The sequence below is a fragment of the Rana temporaria genome, chromosome 6 (genome assembly GCF_905171775.1).
Source record: "Rana temporaria chromosome 6, aRanTem1.1, whole genome shotgun sequence".
Classification (NCBI taxonomy): Eukaryota; Metazoa; Chordata; class Amphibia; order Anura; family Ranidae; genus Rana; species Rana temporaria.
In genome coordinates this window covers 65,358,312-65,380,164 of record NC_053494.1, presented here as the reverse complement: position 1 = coordinate 65,380,164, position 21,853 = coordinate 65,358,312, and the positions used below count along the sequence as shown (strand labels likewise).

Here is a 21,853-nt window from a genome sequence, read left to right as displayed (position 1 = left end):
ATATCCCCCAGCACTCTGACCCCTCTACATTCCAGATATCATGTCATGATATGATAATTAGCAGTGCCCTGAACTATACAGTGAACAGAGCTGAAAGTCTCTACCTATGAGGAGAGGGGGTGTGTGTCTTTCCTCCAATCAGCTAGGCTGTATGCCCAGGCTTCACTGCAGTGTTGAACAGGAAGGGAAAATCTGTAACAATGAAGAGAACTTTCTAAAGAATATATAAAGCTGAAGACGGCAGATATACATGTAAAAATAATAGTAATGAGATTTGTTTCATCTCTGTGTATCATCTGAGGCTGTTCACTTCACTGGGTATATTTGAGGGTTTACATCCACTTTAAGGTCTATTTAAAACTATGTATCCAAGGATACAATGTCTGCAGGGTGACAACAATGTGCCAATTTTGCTGAAGAGTGAACAACTTTGTCACCTCATTACAGGCAAGTTGAATAAGAAATGAAAAATTAATCCTGGGAAAGGAGTTCTAAAAAAATAAATAAAAACTGCTGTGTTAATGAGCCTAACAAATTGCAGTATTTATGTAATTTTTTTTTTTTTTTTTTTTCTCATAGTGCAACTTTAATTTCTCAACACGTTCTACCTTGTTTCTTCAGATCATCTGCATTCAATAGCAATTTAGTCATTTTTTTAATCTAAACATTTAGTATTACCCAGCAGCTAGATACTAAAGCTTAGGCTGAGTTCACATGAGTGAGGTGCGGATTTTCCCGCTTCGCTTTTTATGTGCGTTTTTACACACCTTTTTAGGTGTGCTGCTGTTGAACTCTATTAGAACATGCATTCTTTTTAAAGTGCATCAAAATCACGGCATGCATGGCTCTGATGCACTTTCTTAACCAGTTCCCGACCCCCGCATGTACATATACGTCCACAATATGGCACGTACAGGCACATGGGCGTACATGTATGTCCTCGCCTATTAGCGGGTGGGGGGTCCGATCGGGACCCCCCCCCACTACATGCGGAGGTCGGGTCCGCTCGGGGAGCGATCCGGGACCACGGCGCGGCTATTTGTTTATAGCCGCTCCGTCGCGATCGCTCCCCGGAGCTGAAGAACGGGGAGAGCTGTGTGTAAACACGGCTTCCCCGTGCTTCACTGTGTCGGCGCATCGATCGCGTCATTCCCTTTATAGGGAAGACACGATCGATGACGTCATTCCTACAGCCACACCCCCCTACAGTTGTAAACGCATACTAGGTGCACCCTAACTCCTACAGCGCCACCTGTGGTTAACTCCCAAACTGCAACTGTCATTTTCACAATAAAGAATGCAATTTAAATGCATTTTTTGCTGTGAAAATGACAATGGTCCCAAAAATGTGTCAAAATTGTCCGAAGTGTCCGCCATAATGTCGCAGTCACGAAAAAAATTGCTGATCGCCGCCATTAGTAGTAAAAAAAAAAAAATTAATAAAAATGCAATAAAACTATCCCCTATTTTGTAAACGCTATAAATTTTGCGCAAACCAATCGATAAACGCTTATTGCGATTTTTTTTTTTTTACTAAAAATAGGTAGAAGAATACGTATCGGCCTAAACTGAGGAAAAAAAAATGTTTTTATATATGTTTTTGGGGGATATTTATTACAGCAAAAAGTAAAAAATATTGCATTTTTTTCAAAATTGTCGCTCTATTTTTGTTTATAGCGCAAAAACTAAAAACCGCAGATGTGATCAAATACCACCCAAAAAAAGCTCTATTTGTGGGGGGAAAAAGGACGCCAATTTTGTTTGGGAGCCACGTCGCACGACCGCGCAATTGTCTGTTAAAGCGACGCAGTCCCGAACTGTAAAAACACCTTGGGTCTTTAGGCTGCATATTGGTCCGGGGCTTAACTGGTTAAAACCACATGTTTTAATAGAGTTTAACGGCAACGCATGTAAAACGCAAACAAATCGAGACATGGAAAACTGCTGTACACTGATGTGAACAGGACCTTAGTGTTCTCTTCTTAAAGCGGGGGTTCACCTGCAATTTATTTATTTTTAAAAGCCAGCAGCTACAAATACAGCAGCTGCTGGCTTTTAAAACACGGATGCAAGGTTGGTAGTGTTCCTCTGTACCCGGGTTGGACTATTGGGCGTGTGGAAGAACCTTTTGATGCGCATCAGAAAATTAAGAGCCACTCGGGATTATGGTGAATCTTAACTAACACTGGTTTATTGGTTACACAGCATATTTATGCATTCATCATTAGGAACCCCCCCCCCCCCCCCCCCCCATCCCTCGGGTCAGCCAATTACAGCAGGACACGATATTTACACAATGCAATAGTATGTTAGGTTCCAAGCAACACCTAATATTCTGCCTGCAGGTAATTCTATGTATACAGTAATGATGCACCATAAAAGCTAGCTTCTGCTATGGTTCTGGTTTTTCCTGTCAACAAACACATTCTTGTTATGTTTATGTTTGTGCTAATCGCAAGCTACAACCTTATCAAACTAAGTTAAATGCCATCTACACATTCTTCTGCTCCCTTTTGCATGTAGGTATACATGATGTGTTATTTCTAATTTATCCTAGTTAAAACATAAAATGGGTACTCTTTCAGAACCTTACAATGGACACTTACCTGTCCAGGTTGCCAGCGACGTCAGCAGCCGAGCGGCAGATCGGCTTTCCCCACTGCCATCCTTGGTGAGGGAATTGGGAAGTGAAGCCGCTGCGGCTTCACTGCCCGGTTCCCTACTGCGCATGGTATCTGCACCCCCTGAAAGATGTCAAATGTGACACCGGAGGGGGGGAGGGTTCCGAAAAGCGGAGGTTCACTTTTGGGTGAACCTCCGCTTTAAGTAACCTTTCACACCTACCAAGTACATGTGCTTTGCAGGAAAAGTTTGTTTCAGCAGCAAATTAATCAAAAATCAGAGACCCCACAGGAAATTGCCAGTCCTCATTGCAAGACCTGAAGCTGCTGGAGGACATTCATTTATTTTTCTTGAATTTCTTATTGTTTAATAATTTCTTTCTTTTTTTGTTATTATTTTTTTTTTTATTATTATTCATTTTTTTTCTATTTATTGAATTAGATGGACTTGTGACCTAACTCTATAATAGTAAAACTTAGCTATATTATTTTTCAAACTAATGTCTTGTAAAAGAACAAGAAAAATATTGATTTATATAGGAACAAGCTGCAATCTAGACACCTTTCTTATTGTGTATAATATGTGTATAATATGTGTATAATACATAAAAAATGTATTCTAAGGTACTCTCAAGAATCGCCACCAGGGGGAGATCTTGTTACATAAACCAGATTTTTACCATTTTGTTACAGGCTATCATAGGTTTGATTATTCACTGCATTTCTCAGTGACCTGAAGTAATCCTGAATTCTTGGTAAATTAGATCAGTGTTTGCTGAAGGCATAAAACTAAATAATGCTTAGGGAAAATTATATTAATTGGGATTGGCTTAAGGAGTTTGGAATATAAATATACTTGATTTACTTATGGCCTGCTACTTTTACGCAAGTAAGACTTTTTACTGCCCAGTCAATTGTAGAATTCTATTGGTAGGTTTATAATCCTTCCTGGCAGTTTACCACATCTAGACACCTGGGTTGAATCTTGATAACGGGGAAAGAAAACTTGAGGTGCGTGCATTGGCATGCAGTTTCATGCAGTGGGTTAAATATACCAGCTGCACCCCATATAATTTTTTAAACCAAACATATGTTGGGTGATACAGTAAACAGATGTATGGCACATTCACCAGGACACCAGACTTTATTGATATGTTTGCTTTAACACTAGGGTGCATAAACAATAATTTAAGTGCCTCTTATCAGTATTGCATCACTGCAGGAGAATTGCTAAAATTGTGAAAGATCCAGGACACATTGAGGAAATTAGTTTTAAGGTGCTTGTAGTATGCCACAATGGACTGTGAGCATGGCAGATTGTACTTGACAGCGGGAATGGCTTATAGAGGTATGAGTAAAGGGAGCCTGTTCTTTTTCACTGTATATACTACATATACATGCCGTAGTCCTTGTACACACAGAAAACACTTCCATTACTGTGCCAGTCTCGCAGACCCATAAAAATCAGAACAAAGGATCAGTTTAAAAAAAAAAGAAAAGAAAAAATCTCTTTACCAATGTTTTTATGCACAGGTTGTTTGAGCTTTTTAAGGCCTAAGAGGAACTTTATGAAAACCAGCATCTGTTGAGACAATGAACACTTTGTAAATCCAGGTATAAAGTGCAGGTACATACCTGCAGCAGCCATACTCCTATTGGAACATCACTGTTATGGGTTTCCTCACTGACCAGCAGAAATGTGCAAGAGGCTGGAAGGGGAAGGCACTATCAGGAGGTGTTGAAGCTTTAACTTTGCCAGAATGACCAGGGATTTGGGCTTGAGTGTGGGGCTTTGGAGGCTGTTGCAGATATGTGTAGGTTTCTCTAGGTGCCTAAATAAAGTTTAGTTTATGCAAGCTAAGAAAATCTATACCTTCAGCAAAGTTCTTTTTTTCCCCCTAAAATGTGTTCCTTTTCTCACTTGTAGTAAGGTAGGTAAATATCTAACATTTTTATGCAGACATGGGTTTTCTTTGAATTTTTCTTGTACTATCTTTTATTTACAGGTTAAGCTTTATGAGAGCGATAATTTGGACAACCCTATACAGTCTGTGTCTCTGGGTCAGTCCCTTTTCTTCCACTTTCCCCCTCTGCTGCGAGATGGAGAGGTAAACATTTTATTTTTTATTCATGGCATTAACTACCTGTAACATACTAGTGGTATATAACAAGTTTACCCAAGATGAAAGGTAAATTGCTACGTAAGGATTATTACCTAAATTAAAGTGTAAATGTGTGTAAATGTAAAAAAAAAAAAAATTGAAAAATAAATGGTGTGTGTTCATTTGCAGTGGGTATAGAAAAGCAGCCTTTGCTTTGCAGCCTGAAATGAAGGCAGACAGTTATTGTTTTAACCAGCTGTATTTATGCAAATTGGAACATCCAAGTGAAAGCTATAACCACCAACATGTCAGAAAAAAAGAAAAAATGTATTCAAAAACCAAATCACTGAGTTGGAAAAAGGACCCCCCCCCCCCCCCCACTAAAATTAACTTGTAAACTTAATCAGGTGTAGCTAATCATCTTCTCAATGGCACACAAAGCCATATGAATTTCAACTGTGATCAGCTGTGGTCATTTTGATTAGCTCAGCATGAAAAGTGCTTTCCTGGAGCATTTCAGTCCCTGGTAGTGCAACGGAAGCAAACAATCATCTCTGGGATAAAGTTTTTGAAAGGCACAATAATTGAGATTGGAACAAAAACATTTTAAAGTCTTTCATCAAGGCCTAAAAGCACAGTGCAGTCTGTTAAGAAGTGGAAGGTATTTGGTACAACACAGACCCTCGCCGGATCAGGACGTGGCTCCAAACTGGATGAAAGAGCCAGGAGGAAACTGGTTAGAGAAGCTACCCATTCGCCTACAGCAACTCTGAAGAAGTTGCTGGAATTTATGACAAAGCGTGGTCATTGTGTGCATGTGACAACAATATCACAAATTCTCCTCAAATGCGGCTTGTATGAGGGTTGCAAGAAAAAAGCCACTCCTGAAGATATGCCACATGCAATTATGACTGAGCTTTGCCAAAATATACCTTGAAGAATCTGAGGCCATATGGAAAAAGGTGTTATGGTCAGATGAGACTAAAATTAAAATATTTGGCCTCAACACCAAACGCTATGTCTAACAGAATTAAAATGCAACTCGCTATCAAAATAACATCATTCTTATAGTAAAGCATGGAGGTGGTAATATCCTGTTATGGAGGTGTTGTTTCTCTGCAGCAGGGACTGGAGCACTTGTCAGGATAGAAAGAAAAATGGATGGTGCAAAATACCGTCAACTTTGAGGAAAACCTGCTGCCCTCTGCCAGAAAGTTGTCAATGGGAAGAAGTTTTTCCTTTACACGTGGTTAAAGGAGAAAAAAAACGGCCGCCTTCACGCACTGTACTGTTGCTAGGACATGGCGCCACCCCGATCTCTGTAAAGAGCCGCATCTGCAGCTCTTTAACTATGTGATCGGCTGTGTCCAATCACAACCAGTTACATGTAAACACGGAGATGTGTGTGGTGAGGAGAGCCAGTCAGCGGCATCTCCACGCAGGGGAACATCTGGGAATGTATTCAGGGCACTGATCATCAGTTCCCTGATTACAGTATCGCCAATCAGTGCCCACCAGTGCCACCAATCACTGTTTATTAGCAATGCCAGTCAGCGTTGCCCATCAGTGCCACCTATCAATGCCCATTAGTACCGCCTATCCATGCCGCCTATTAGTGCACACCAGTGCTCATTATTGCTATTGATCAGTGCCCATAAGTGAGGCATATTAGTGCCTCCTCATCAGTGCCATGTAATCGTTGCCCATAAGTGCCACCTCATCAATGCCCACCAGTTCAGCCTATCATTGCTGCCTCATCGGCACACATCAGTGAAGGCGAAAAATTACTTGGTTACAAAATTTACTGGCCGAAACAAAGTAAACGTATTTATTTTCCAATATTTCTATTATTTTTTTGTAAAATATAAAAAAACAAGCAGTGATCAAATGCCACCAAAAGAAAGCTCTATTTGTGTCAAGAAAATTATAAAAAATTGTTTGGGTACAGTGTAGCATGACCGTGCAATTGTCATTCAAGTGACAGCGTTGAAAGCTAAAAAATGGCAGGAATGAGGTGTAAGTGCCCGGCAGGCAAGCGTTTAAAATTGAAACAAAAGGCAAAACATTTGTGCAGAAATAAAAAAACAAAAATTCTTTTTTCCCCCCTTTTTACAAGTGATCACATTCCCTCTGCTCCCTGCTGCATAAAAGCTGTGGGAGGAGAAGCAACAGTACACTGAGCTTCTCGTGAATGTGTGTGTGTGTGACAGGACAAGTCTGCTCATTTGGAGGAGAGCAGGCTGAGTTTTCAGCACAGATGGAGAACTGACCACACTATGTGTTCCTGCTTATTTGACCACCAGGGATTTCACACAAAGGAAGCCATACAAAGAGGACAGGATACTTTTTCATACAAGTACATTGTACAGCAGTCACATATCAGGAATATGAAATGCTGGGGTAACAAACATTTTAGACCCCATTGACAGTCTGGAATGACTTGAAAACTGCAGTTCGCGAACAAACACCAAAAAATGTAACTGAACTTGAGCAGTTCTGCAAAGAGTGGACACATATTGTTAAGTCTATTTGTGCAAAGTTAGTAGAGACATATCTTAACAGACTAAAGTCTGTAATTAAAGAAAAAGGTGGTTCAACAAAATACTGACACAAGGGGGTGATCCCTTTTCCAACTCAGTGATTGTTTTTGATTTTTTTTTTTTATATGTGTTCCTGACAGGTTTGTTATTTTTCACTTGTATGTTATAAGTTTTTCACTGAGTAAATACAGCTGCAAAGCAACAAAATGTGATTAATTTAGAGGGGGTGATTCTTTTCTATACCCACTGTATCTCCTGTCATCGCTTCTCAGGAGTGATTCTCCAGGCAAAGATCCGCAGCACCATCCTTTCAACAGGCCAGGGGCTGGTGCTTTCTCCAAGCTGGGTCCCAGGGAGCGGCATATAGGCGCTTTGTCAGACTGCACTTGGATGGCAAGGAGGGGAAAGCAGGGTATCCCTAGAGGAAATGCTGAAGTGGCAGAGCGATAAGATCTGGAGCTACAAAAAAGCGATAACTACTCCCAAGTGTGGTGGTTTGATCGCCACTTTGCAGTAACCTTTTTCATTTAATCTCGCAAGGCATGTATTGTCGCAGAGCAGCAGATTTCCAGCCACATTTCTAGAACTTATTTTATATATATATATATATATATATATTTTTTGCATTTTTTATTTATTTTTATGTATTTATGTATCTTCTGCGGTGGCAAATTTCTAAGTGTATGTGGTTTTCCTTCAGTAAATTATATTCATTCCAAAATCGAAGGTTAAAAGCAAATTACATTTTAAGTACTTACGAACGACATTCTTCAAGTCCTGGGCAGCCGAGACTCCTACAACATCGCTGGATCTAGATGGGGCTCAGGCATGTATTAGGGGGGCTGAGAAGGGCTGTTGCACACAGAAGGATTTTTATCTTGATGCATAGTATGCATTAGGATAAAAAAAAACACCTGCCTTTACAATCCCTTTAATACTTACACTTACAATAATTGCAGCCCTCTCTTAATTCAGCAGTGCTGTCTCACTCACAGGACAGACTAAGAGCAGCAGGAGCCATTGGCTGCCTCTGCTGTTAGTCAAACTCGGTGAGGGTCAGCCACAATACTTGTGTCTATGAACTACTGAGGCGCTGTGGTTGAGTCTTCCTGTAAGGGTGTACGTGTAAGCTGATGCACTGACAGTGCAGAATTCCTGCATGGCATCTGCGATCTGCTGATCGCTGGTGCAAAACTTTCCAAAATTTCCATTCTTTTTTTTTTTTTTTTTTTTTTACCTGTAACAAAATGTGCATTTTTTTTTTTAAAGTGAACTTCTTTAACCACTTGCTTACTGGCCACTAAAACCCCAACCCCCCCCCCCCCCCCCCCCCTCTTCCCAGACCAATTTTCTGCTTTCAGTGCTCTCACACTCTGACAATTACTCATTCATGCAAACCTGTACCCAAATGAATTTGTTGTCTTTTTTTTCCATACAAATATAGCTTTCTTTTGGTGGTATTTGATCACCTCCCGTTGTTGTTTTTTTTTTTTTTGCACTATAAATAAAAAAAGACCAAAATGTGATAAAATTTCATCTGGGGTGGGCTAGGAGAGTTGAGGGTACTGTAGAACCTAGGAATCAGGTCCTGGTCTTTAGAGCTGTCTATATGGTGGGATGCGGTATCTTGTACTTGTTATTTTAAGAGGGATAATCTATTAATAGGCAACTCAATTTCCCTTGTGGGGCGAGGGCTTGTTCCAGAGTGCATCAGTATTTTGAGCTAGAAAGGGGGAACCAGTACTTTACTTTTTTTTTTTTTTTTTTTTACCTTAAAGGGGGAATCTTATGCATTAAGGTGAAAAAACTTATAGTGACTAATTCCCCCCCCCCCCTCCCCCTCATTTTTACTCACCCGAGCCCTGGAATTTCCCACAGTGGAGGTGCGCTCTTCCTCTGCCTGGGGTTCTCTGCTCTTGATTGGATAGACTGATGGCAGCACAGCCATTGTTTTCCCGCTGCTGTCAATCAAATCCAGTGAGGCGGGGCCGAGTCCTACATTCGGCGTCTATGGATGCCGAATGCTGGACTCGGGAGCGCGCCCTCAAGGTAACCCCCCGGGAGAGCGCTTCTCCTAGGGGGTTATACAATGCAGGGTGGAGCCGCCGAGGGACCCCGCAATTCGAGGATCGGGGCCCCTCTGTGCAATACGAACTGCACAGTGTGTAGGGAAGTATATGTTTGTTTATAAAAAATGTTAGATTTACTATCACTTTAATGCATTACCTATCCACTTGCTGTTGCTCCCCTCCCCCCTTCCCTTAAAGTGATACTAAAGTCTCATCTTGTTTATTTTTAACTTAAAAAAAAATACTTGCCTGCCCTGTGCAGTGGATTTGCACAGATCAGCCTGGATCCTCCTTCTTGGGGTCACTCTTCAGTGCTCCTGGCCCCTCCCTCCTGTTGAGTGCCCCCATGTCAAGCTGCCCACTGTACACTGCTCTGTGTGTCCATTCAGACACTGAGCCTCGGCCCAGCTCCGCCCCCTTTCTCCGCATTGGCTGACTGACTTTGATAGCAGCGGGAGCTGATGGTGCCACCCTGCTGTCTCAGCCAATGAGAATTGGGGTCCTGGGCAGCCGAGACTCCTACAACATCGCTGGATCTAGATGGGGCTCAGGCATGTATTAGGGGGGCTGAGAAGGGCTGTTGCACACAGAAGGATTTTTATCTTGATGCATAGTATGCATTAGGATAAAAAAAAACACCTGCCTTTACAATCCCTTTAATACTTACACTTACAATAATTGCAGCCCTCTCTTAATTCAGCAGTGCTGTCTCACTCACAGGACAGACTAAGAGCAGCAGGAGCCATTGGCTGCCTCTGCTGTTAGTCAAACTCGGTGAGGGTCAGCCACAATACTTGTGTCTATGAACACACACAGCCCAGCTCAGGAGCGTTCTTGCAGAAAAGGAAGAGCATAGAACCTCAGGAGGTAAGGGGTCATTCTGTGCAATATGGTTGCACGGAGCAGGTAAGTATAAACCTCTTTATTTTAGATTTAAAAACCATTTTTTTTTTTTAGCCTTTTATATCACTTTAATTAGAATTCATACTCGCAAGCATCACTTTTGCTGTCTAGTCATTAATTTGTGTTTTCTTTCTCATTTTCAGACCTATGTTGTACAGCTGGATTCCACTCTGCCTAAATCCCAGTATGACTACACCCTGCCTCAGATATCCTTCAGTACTCAAGGTTACAACAAACACATCAGTCTGACATTTAATCCTACGGTTAGTCGAACACTGTTATACTTTTTGTTATACTGTTTTCTTGAGAAGCTGATGTATTGTGGTCTTATTGGCAAACCGTCCTGTAGAAGATAAAGAAATAAAAGTGTCTGTATAAATACTGTATAGTACACGGAGTTAGAAATATGTACTATTACTTTAGTTTTCTTTGCTTTTTCTATAAAGATAATTCTCTGTAGCCAACATCTATTCCCAGACTGGTTGGAGCTACTGTGTTCCATGGAGGAAACCTACATTGCTTTTGGTAAAAAAAAAAAACAGAGCCGATGCACCAACATGATAATATCTGTCCACTCACCTTTCCTATGTTACTTTGACACCCTTCTCAATCAAGCTTCACTGTGTTGGGCAGTTTTGTTACTACGTCAAATGACATGGGTACGTGGAGTGCCAGAATAAAGGGTGCAAATGTGTGTACCAATATATAGGGTCAGTAGAGCCGTGATCCAAGCATATGTGCAGCTTGGAACTAGTGCTGGTTTCTATGAATTTGTAGCCTCCTGCATTGTCTCCACGTCTAGCTTGCTCATTGGACAGTGGATCCATTGAGGTATCACAGGATTTTTTTTTTAAACTGATCCAGGAAACGGTGGTGTTACTGGTTTCTTGTAAACAATGTTTCCCCTGACAGGAGAAAATCGGCATTATAAACTCGCCTAAGCTTCATTTTTCCAAACCAGTTCAGGTGAGCTTAGCAGAGTTTTAGCAGTGTTTGGAGTTTTATTCATTGGCCAGAATTTTAATGCATTCTGGCCATTGAAATAAATGGTGAAGTGCTAAACATACCTAGCAGTTGGGTGTGTTTTTCAACATGTCTAATATCATTTACACAAGTTTAAAAAAAGTTCTGCGTTTTTTGTGGTCAAAATTCCCTCTTCCGAGTGTGATTTTAGTGTTCAGAAAACATCCTCGACTCCCCTGCTACTAAACTGCTGATAAGGTCCATGTGTGCGTGGACACATAAAAAAAGGAGTTCAACGGTAGAAACAAAAAACAAACACCTAAACTCATAAAAATGTGAGTTTAATGGCAGCAGTGTGCATGAGGCTACTGAAAATGTAACCAGGGCTCAAGTCCTGCGGGAACGGAGTTCCTGCACTTTTTTCACAGCAGGAACTCGGTTCCCTTTGCAGGACTAGAGCAGCCGAGCCGCCTGAGCCAATTCTTCACTAAGCGGCGATGCCCAGCTCGAGTTATCGCAGGATTTAGAAAGAACTTGCTTCTTTCTAAATCCCACGATAACTCGCATCAGACCTCCGCAATGTCTCCTGGGAACAATGACAAAAGCTCCCAGGAGACATTGTGGCATCGAGGAAGTGACGGAATACCCGCAGTCTACCCGATGAATCCATATTCAGCAAGCAGCCAGTAACATAAAGGATTAGTAAGGTACAGTGGATCGAAATAAACAAACAAAAAACATGCGGTTTAGTAATTATGCATATGAGCGTATCATTTTATTTTTTTTGGTGGCGGAGTGAATCTTGGGTGGGAGTTCCCACACTTTTTTCCCCAGGAATTGACCCCTGAATGTAACCTTTTAATATCTATAATAATTTATTTATTTTTAATTTTTTACAGAGAAAATTGCCTGAACAGGATGTTGTTCAAGGCTCCTATCTTGCACTTCCATTGACTTTGCTTCTGCTGTTAGCTGGTTACAATCATGATAAGGTAACCCTTCACCATCAATTGTACTTCATTCAGGACTCCAGAAGCATACCTTTTTTACATGTTATGATTTACTGTGATTTGAGTTTAGATTAAAAAACAACCAAATCTTTTGTTTAAGTTAAACAGCCAGGTATACATTTGGTATTCTTTTACTATCTATTGGTGAACAAAGTACATTATAGCAGGTAAGATGAGGTCAGTGATCATGATGGTTGCATTATACCATGAGCTGAGCAAGACAGAGTGTTTTTACAAAGCTTTTAAAGAGCTCATAGATAACTGTACAGGTATGGCTCCCCTTGCAGGTCAGTATTCATTTTCCAAATAGGAATATCTGTAATACTCGTTTAGGTCTCATTCAAACAACTGTATTGGCAAGAGTATTGACAGCAAGATTCTGCATAAAAAGTTTGTTCGTACTGCATCTGAACGCATATGTAGTATCCTGCATGAGCTGAGATCCGCACATTCTGTGCATGCGCCCTACTGCGTGAATGACTCAATCAGGGCCAAAATATGAACAATAGTGGGGTACGGTGGCAGTGGCACCTGCTGATTAAACAGTATTTACCTGTCCGCCCTGAATGAGTCATTCATGCAGCGGCAACGCATACACTGCCGCCGCATAAATGACTCATTTAGCACTGACATGTAAACGGGCAGTGGCGCCTGCTGAATACACAGTAATGTTTATATGTGTGCAGCGTTAAATATGGTTCAAAGGCGGGGCACATGAACGCATAATCTTTTAGACCTGGTTTGTGCAGCTAAATGTTGCAGACCAAAACCGCAGTGGGAATGGACCCCAGTACATACAATGCTTCTGTATTCAGAATGGATCCGTAAAAAAAAAAAAACTATTCTGAGCACAGCAAATTGTATGCCCATGTGCTTAATCATTTATTCTTGAAAATGCACCGCAGAGAGGGTTTTGATTTGCCCAGTTTGATCTGTTCTGTGTGCCTAGTTCTGCCCTCCTATAGACCATACACTACCCTCTCCCTGGCTCTGAGCACATTGCTTTGTTGCATACAGGCACACAGGAGCCCCAGCTGCTACTCCTGCTCCAGATTGCTGCCTAGATATCACAGCCTCAGTTGCGGGGTGCATTCATTCTCCACCGCAACAGTCTCTCCACTGATTAAAGTTGAGTACCCCACAGGGTATATCAGAGGGGAAATGGGACAAAGGGGAGGCCTGCACACACTATGCACTGAGCCAGGATAACGTTTTCCGGGGCTTATCTCAAAACTAGTTACCTGGGACTCTGGACCTCAATTTCCACACGTGGTAGTTCTACTTATCAGGACTGGGACTTTTCAGCCTGTATAACAGACCCAAAGAGGAAGGTTTCTGCTTTTCTAGAAACTGTAGAACTAGCCAGGCATAAGAGCTGCCAGTCATCAACCTCTGCTAAATCATTTGCCAGGTTTCACACTGTGGCAGCTTTGCTTCCCAATGAGGAGGGGAGGAAGAGGAACGTTAATCTTCAGAGTCTGAGAATTCCTGCAAGATGGGCAGTTGCTTTTGGTCTCCCAAGCTAAAAGAAACCATTAAGGTTTTGTTGGCAGACGTGCACATCTGTTTGAAGTTGAAACCATTGCCACCTGATGGACCTATGGTCACCAGTATGGGATAATACAGAAATGTTCCCAACCTCGTGCTCCTGTATTGCCAGCCTAAAATGTCTGATCGTTCATATGACCCTGTGTGAGCCAGGATAGCAGCAGAACTCCCTTGATAAATAAGGCAAGGTCTTGGCAACAATCTATGTGAGAAACCAAAAAACAAGAGGGATGCGCTTTGCTAGCAGACTGGAACCGGCTTGGAACAATTATGTGTATAGGTAAAGGTAGTAATTATTATTTTATTTTTTTTGCACCAAATTATTATTTTTTTTTGTAATGTGTGTGTGTGTGTGTGTGTAATATATATATATATATATATATATATATATATCTCTATCACATGCATGCATACATGCACACATACATATATACATACATACTTCTGCCGGCGTAGGGGTAGGTAAATGAGGCACCATAGGTGCTCAATGGAAAGGTGGCAACTCAACACTTTTTTTAGGGTAGGTCAAATTGTGCATTTGGATAACCAATTGATTTCTACTGCCAACATCACTCCACTCCAATGGACTCTCTCTCTCGTCTTTCTTTTTATACCCTAGCTTCATCCAGAGAGTCTCATAGTATAGTATATTTAATAGGATTTCAAATCCATGACGAAGGTAGTAGATTGCACTCACATTTTAAAGTGCCTAGCCTGGCATGGGGTAAAACGGCATGTGCGGATCTGGCTAGTTCTTATCTCAGTAGTTGGCATTCCATGTCCCTCTCGTAGGGGTAAAGCCTGTTGTGGGGTAAAAAAATCGGGACCCGTAAGTGACGGATCCTCCGCTCAGACGTACGTTTTGCCGTGAATAGCGTCTTCATGATATACAGTATACTGTATATTCACTTGTATGTTTTTTAGCACCACCTTTTATTTTTTATCCTAATACTTTTTTGTGACTTGTTCACGTTTTAAGGGTCCGCTTTATTTAGGGCGCCAATTTATAGGTATTTACTATAAAAGATGATATGCTGATTAAATGGGTGCATGTCGCGCTTTTAATTTGTCTACTCCCATAGAACGTTGCCAAATTGTGGTACCAATGCTTTAAAAGCCTTTACAGGATACCAGTTTAGGGTTACACAGGGGGTCTGGGACTAGAATTATTGCTGTTCAGAGCAATACTTCAGATGATGTTCAGAGCAGTACTTCACGTGTGTCGCGATCACTGTTTACATATGCGTGCGGGACCTACATATGTGTTCGCATTTGCACATGAGCACAGGGTAGGGGGGCGCAGGCTGATTTAAATGTTTTTTTATTTTTTTATTAATTTTTTTTTTTTATAAAAAAAAGTGTATCAACCTTTTTGTTATAAAGATCAAGATTGGTGTGATCAGATGCTTTCACAAACTGATAACTGCTTATTTATAACAGACCGAAATAGGAAGAGACAAAGTCCTAGTCTCTTCTGGTTTCTGACATCACACAGTTCCTCTCACTGTGTCTAGGGAAGCTGATGCCAATGGTTGCATCATTACCAGGTTCCCCAATCGAAAAAAGTATCACGGACAGTACTCAATTTTCCCAATCGAATGGCAGAGCCCGGTAAAGGATGGGGGACCCCTTCCACTGCCTATAAAAGTAATCCAGTGGCTGTATCACTTTTACATAAAACACTGTCTGAAAAAAAAATCTATCAAAATCATAGTTGCACAGTCAGGTTGAAAAAAGACACAAGTCCATCTAGTTCAACCATAAATATACCAAACAATCCCATATACCCAATCCTATACCCACAGTTAATCCAGAGGAAGGCGAAAAACCCCAGCTCCAATTTGCTACAGCAGGGGAAAGAATTCCTTCCTGACCCCCAAAAGGCAATCAGATTTTCCCTAGATCAACTTAACCTATAACCTATATTCCCATGCAGCTTGGCATGGCATTCCATTATTGAGCTTATGATCTACCAAAACCCCCAGATCCTTCTCCACTACGGATTCCCCCAGTTGAACTCCCCCTAGTATGTATGATGCATGCATATTCTTTGCATAACGTTACATTTATCAACATTAAACCTCATCTGCCACATTGTCTCCCAATTAGACAATGCCTTGAGGTCGGCTTGTAAGGATGTTATTCCACTGCATAGCTTGGTGTCATCTGCAAAGATTGAAATTGTTCTTTTAATCCCAGACCCTATGATTATATCCTCAACAGTGATCCAAGTATAACCACTTCAGCCTTGGGTTGTTTATGAATGACCTAAGGACAGGAAGTGGTTAATGGAGAATCTGGTCTTGGTGAGTCATTAGACACCATCATTAAAGTATATGTGAACCCTTACCTAGTAAACAACCTGTTCAGTTAAAATGGCAATGAAAGGCAAAACATTTGTGTGTGTTTGTATATAGCAGGGATAAGCAATTAGCGGACCTCCAGATGTTGCCAAACTACAAGTCCCATGAGGCATAGCGAGACTCTGACAGCATCAAGCATGACACCCAGAGGCAGAGGGATGATGGGACTTGTAGTTTGGCAACAGCTGGAGGTCCGCTAATTGCTTATCCCCGGTATATAGTAAAAAAAAAAACGTTTTTTCATAAGTAATCGCATAATCTCTGTTCTCAGCTGCAAAGGGGCTTGTGGGGGCGGAGAGACAGCATTACACTGATCTTCCCAGTTATTGGCTTTGCAGATAGGCATGTTAGCTTGGCCATTCGAGCACAGCCAGAAAATTGACCACACTGAAATGAATGTGCTCTCCTGCCTAGCTTGGTCACTTTAAAAAAGAAAAACGGATGGACGGTCAGGATCACCTGGTATTTCACACAAAGAAAGCAGCACAGAACAGGATCCTTTTTAACACATGTACATGATATATTGGACACATATCAAGAATATGAAATTTTGCGGTAACATAAGTCATAGGTGGAAAAAGCAGTCTTGACCAGTAAAGAAGAAAGCTAATGTGCCCATAGAAAAGTCTGCCAGTTCTTTCACCCCTCCTAGACTTCCGCTTCAAACCCCAAGTCCACTCAGTTCTGATGCAAAGTCCTGGACATAAAAACCAGCCAAGTTTTTCTCTAAATAAAGGGGCTGTGTTACAAGTAGTGGGAAATTTTTGGGCGTTTTTTCAGCTTCCTGGACATTTTGGGTCCATTGATCCAGCATGTGGTGTCTCAGGGTTACAAGCTAAAGTTTCGCTCCCTACTGCCTCTCCACTTTATGCCCTCCAATCTTCCTGCCTCTTCAGTGAGATTTCTGATCCTCCAGACTTTAGGCTCTTATTCAGACTAGTTTCCAGTTCCAAAGCCCAGTGGCAGTATTTGCCCCACGCCAAACTTGAAGGATCTCAACACCTTCTTGTGGGTCCAGTAGTTGGAATTGGCAGGTTTGTCACTTCTTTACTCATTTACTGCAACAAGAGGATTTTTTTTTAGCTTGGTCAGTAATCAAGGATGCATACTTACATACTCCCAATTTTCCCCCACATAAGCTGCTCTTGCAATTTTGTTGTGGGCGATCAGCACCAGTCTGTATTTCTTTCCTTTTGGCCTGTTCTCAACCCCTTGGGTCCTCACCAATGAGCTTGCTGCTGCCCTCTTAAGTAATCCACATTACCAGATATCTTGACGAATCACTCCATTTCAGCCCTGGTAGCCAACTTGTGGCAGAGGATACAGCCACCTCTGAGCTTTGGGCGGATTTTGAACCTACATAAGTCTGATGGATCTACCCCCACCACATGGGCATAGTCTTGGGCCTAGTTCGTTTAAGAGGCGTCCTCGAAACGATTCATGCGACCCCACTTTTGCAGGAGACCACCATCCACTGAGTGCTGTCCTTTTGGATTGAGTGAGCTGAGCGGGAACAGACACTTCTGGCATCCAGCCTAGCTCTTTACCTGTCAGCTGGCCATACAGTGATCTGGAGACTGTGGCTGCTCATCCATCATTTCCTTGTTACTGTGTTGTGTGTTCAGTGCGCACTTTCGTCATGGACTATATGTGGTCTCTCACCTTTATATGCGGCTTTTAATAAAGCAGTCTGATTTTTTTTTTTTTACTACACCAAAGTTCCCTCTCCCTGATTACAGCGACATTCCTCCTAGTGTGTATTAGTTATGTGTATAGGTGTTGGGCTACCTGCTCAGTAGTTCACATTAATTATTGCTGTGTTTATATTTATAATTTGAGGCCATATTCATGTCACATGTAGCCTTCTGGTTTATTATGATCAATCCAGGGAGAGTGTAGGGCCGTGAGCCTCCTGGTGTAAGGCTTTTTGTTCACATTCTTGGAGTAGCCAATAGGCGAGTGTACGTTGTCAGTCCTAAGCAGCTGATTGAGGGGGAACGGTCTCTTCATCCTAAAGTGGTCCAGGACATCTGTCAGCACTGGAGGACACTGGACATAGATCTGTTGGCATCCCATTTCAACAGTAAGGTGGACAGGTTTGTGGTCAGAAGCAGGACTACAAAGACCTTTGCAGTGGGCGCACTGCTGCCCCCTCTGGGGTAATTTAGGAGTGATTTAGGACTTCCCTCCACTATAAACGTTTTCTTTGCAGGATCGAGATGGAGGTCATTAAGTTTAGATTGGAAGCACCAAATTGTCCCAGAAGGACTTGGTTTTCTGACATTCTTCGATTTCTGGAAGGAACTTCATGGGCACTTCCAGACTGACTAGACCTGCTGTCTCAAGGACCAGTCCACCATCCTACTGTAGGGGCGCTTGATTTGATGGCTTGGCTGTTGAATCCCAAGTCCTGAGAGATCGGTTCTTTCTGATTCGTTATTGCTATGCTGCTTTAGGGCTGCAAGATTAATCCTTAAAGAATTAAGATCGCGATTCTACCCCCTCGCGATCTTAACACAGCATTTTCCAAGTACTCTGCTCACAGCTGACGGCTGTCAAAAACAAACTAGGCAGCCTGCCAGTTAATCACAACATCGCTTAGGCAAGATAAAGCGAAACATTGTAACACTATGAGGTTTGTTTACTAAAAGCAAATTCACTTTGCACTCGCTGTAGATCTGAGGGGGACAGAAATAAAAAACAGCATTTTTGCTTGCACATGATTGGATGAAAGAAATCAGCAGAGCTTCCCCTCATTTCGACCTTCCCCCTCATTTCGACCTTCCCCCTCATTTCGACCTTCCCCCTCATTTCGACCTTCCCCCTCATTTCGACCTTCCCCCTCATTTCGACCTTCCCCCTCATTTCGACCTTCCCCCTCATTTCGACCTTCCCCCTCATTTCGACCTTCCCCCCTCATTTCGACCTTCCCCCTCATTTCGACCTTCCCCCTCATTTCGACCTTCCCCCTCATTTCGACCTTCCCCCCTCATTTCGACCTTCCCCCCTCATTTCGACCTTCCCCCCTCATTTCGACCTTCCCCCCTCATTTCGACCTTCCCCCCTCATTTCGACCTTCCCCCCTCATTTCGACCTTCCCCCCTCATTTCGACCTTCCCCCCTCATTTCGACCTTCCCCCCTCATTTCGACCTTCCCCCCTCATTTCGACCTTCCCCCCTCATTTCGACCTTCCCCCCTCATTTCGACCTTCCCCCCTCATTTCGACCTTCCCCCCTCATTTCGACCTTCCCCCCTCATTTCGACCTTCCCCCCTCATTTCGACCTTCCCCCCTCATTTCGACCTTCCCCCCTCATTTCGACCTTCCCCCCTCATTTCGACCTTCCCCCCTCATTTCGACCTTCCCCCCTCATTTCGACCTTCCCCCCTCATTTCGACCTTCCCCCCTCATTTCGACCTTCCCCCCTCATTTCGACCTTCCCCCCTCATTTCGACCTTCCCCCCTCATTTCGACCTTCCCCCCTCATTTCGACCTTCCCCCCTCATTTCGACCTTCCCCCCTCATTTCGACCTTCCCCCCTCATTTCGACCTTCCCCCCTCATTTCGACCTTCCCCCCTCATTTCGACCTTCCCCCCTCAGATCTACAACGACTGCACTTCCAAGTGCCCTTGCAGTGCAAAGTGGATTTGCCTTTAGTAAATAAACCCCTTAGTCCTTTTAGATCCTAGAAATGAACTTTGATCATCAAACAAGCTCAGTTTAACCACATAAATAGCTAGATTTACATAGAGTAAGGTCGGCGTATCAGTAGATACGCAGATCTAACTCGGAATCTGCGCCGACCTAAGTTTAAGTGTATTCTCAAACAGAGATACACTTAAACCTATCTAAGATACGACGGCTTGCGCCGTCCTATCTTAGGGTGCAATATTTAGGCTGGCTGCTAGGTGGCGCTTCCATTGCGGTCGGCGTAGAATCTGTAAATCACTAGATACGCCTATTCACGAACGTACGCCCGGCCGACGTTCAGCAGGGAGATCGCTGTACTAACATCGGATTGTTCTTATAGGATCTCCTTCCGAGCTCTTTGCTTTATTTCTTTTTGTTCAGCCTGCTGGGTTGAATGGAAAAAAAAAGTGCACCAGGCTTAAGAAGTTTAGGTAGACATAAGATCTTTTGAGCCATCATTCATGCTTTGTTAACCTGACCTGTGTTAAACCATGTTGGGCTAGGAAGTCTTTTGACTGTGGCATGAGCTACAGTCGTTGAACATCTACCTTTATATTTCTTGTATCCCAAATATAGCTGTAAAGTGGACTTATTAATAACCGCATTTCAACAGGGCATACAATGCATAAAAAAAAAATAGTGCTTCTAATCTTCCTCTTGTAACCTAAAACCTAGGCAGCATAGATTACATGGTGTGTGGCTGAAAGAATCCTTGCTGGCCTTTTATCAGTCAATAGGGACTGCGGCTGGTATGGTAACTGCACAAAGACAAATGCATCAACAAGATGTAACATTTTTGCTGCACTACCAAACAGAAAAGCAGAGCTTGCCTGTGTAATTGCGGCCCCTTGTGCTATTATACTGTATACTTATAAACAGGACATAGAACTTTATTAGGCATTACTAATGATTATTTACAAATTAATAAATGTATCTTAAACCACTTCCTTTTACTGTAAGAATTTGTTTATTGTCTATCTGAGATGGCAAGACCATCCAAAAGTAACTGCCCAGTTTTTGGTCAACTCTGTGTTTTGTAATATTTTCAACATTTAATTACATTTTGTTGGATACACAAGGGACCAACTATGACTGAACACTCATACTAGTAAGCGTATTTAGGAGGTGCAGAAGTGTATATATATTTTTGGTACGCGTCACATTAGCAGTGAAGATTTTCTTTTTAAAGCTTTAATGAGTTGTTGTTTTCTATCCTTTGCCAGTTGATTCCCCTGCTGCTGCACTTGACAAGCCGTCTGCAAGGTGTACGTGCGCTTGGACAGACAGGAGCTGACACTGGAAATCCAGAGGACGCAAAGAGACTTCAGAAAAGACAAAAGACACGGAGGACGTAAGGGAAAAAGCACCATGGTGTGAAGTGACATCGAAGTCATGCTTGGACCCTTGGGACATGTTAAGAAAACTCTCCTTTCTCTAGAAGAAACCAGACTTCAAATACAGTTTTACATGATCCCATTTTTTTTAATACAGACTGACTTGTTTTGTACATTTTGGATGTCCGTGAAAAGATTCTAAATTTAATTTAGCTTGGAAATGAACAGATGTGACCACTTTTTGTAATTTTCAACTGAAGATAATTTATTTTTTATCATCACTGAAAAACTTGATGACATACTTGACCCTTACCTTATGTAAAATGAATGCATCTCAAACCGATTTCCCAAGGAAGCTCCAATAAAAAACAGCATGGTTTTCTTTTTAACTTACAATGTTACATTTTGTTTCCTAAATAATGCATCCGTGTTTCATGAGTTGGATGACTGGCTTTTTCTTAATCATTGTTTTTTAGTGGTTGTCTCTAAGCCATCTGCCATATCTGCAAATTAGACATTTTCCTTATTTGTTGCTAGAATGGCCACACCAAGTATTACCACAGTAGCATTTAGTGTTGTCACTGGAGATTCACAGCAGGACAAGGTGAGTATGCAGAAGTAGTAGTAATTTAATATTTGAGGTTAGAATAGGGATCGTGTAGTTTATTTTACTGGGTTAAAGCCAGGGTCAGAATTTAGGGGGTTAGCT

The 21,853-nt window shown here is 42.1% G+C and overlaps 1 protein-coding gene across 1 annotated transcript in view; it reads left to right on the top strand.

The window, feature by feature from the left end:
• Positions 1-21,537, top strand: part of LOC120943545 (nodal modulator 3-like) — a 123,224-nt gene extending 101,687 nt beyond the window's left edge. The window contains exons 28-31 of the mRNA XM_040356910.1: positions 4,628-4,729; positions 10,379-10,498; positions 12,098-12,190; positions 21,034-21,537. Of these exons, the coding sequence (XP_040212844.1) occupies positions 4,628-4,729; positions 10,379-10,498; positions 12,098-12,190; positions 21,034-21,165 (447 nt within the window). The 3' untranslated portion in view covers positions 21,166-21,537. The remainder of the gene's footprint in view (positions 1-4,627; positions 4,730-10,378; positions 10,499-12,097; positions 12,191-21,033) is intronic.
• Positions 21,538-21,853: the final 316 nt, after the last annotated feature.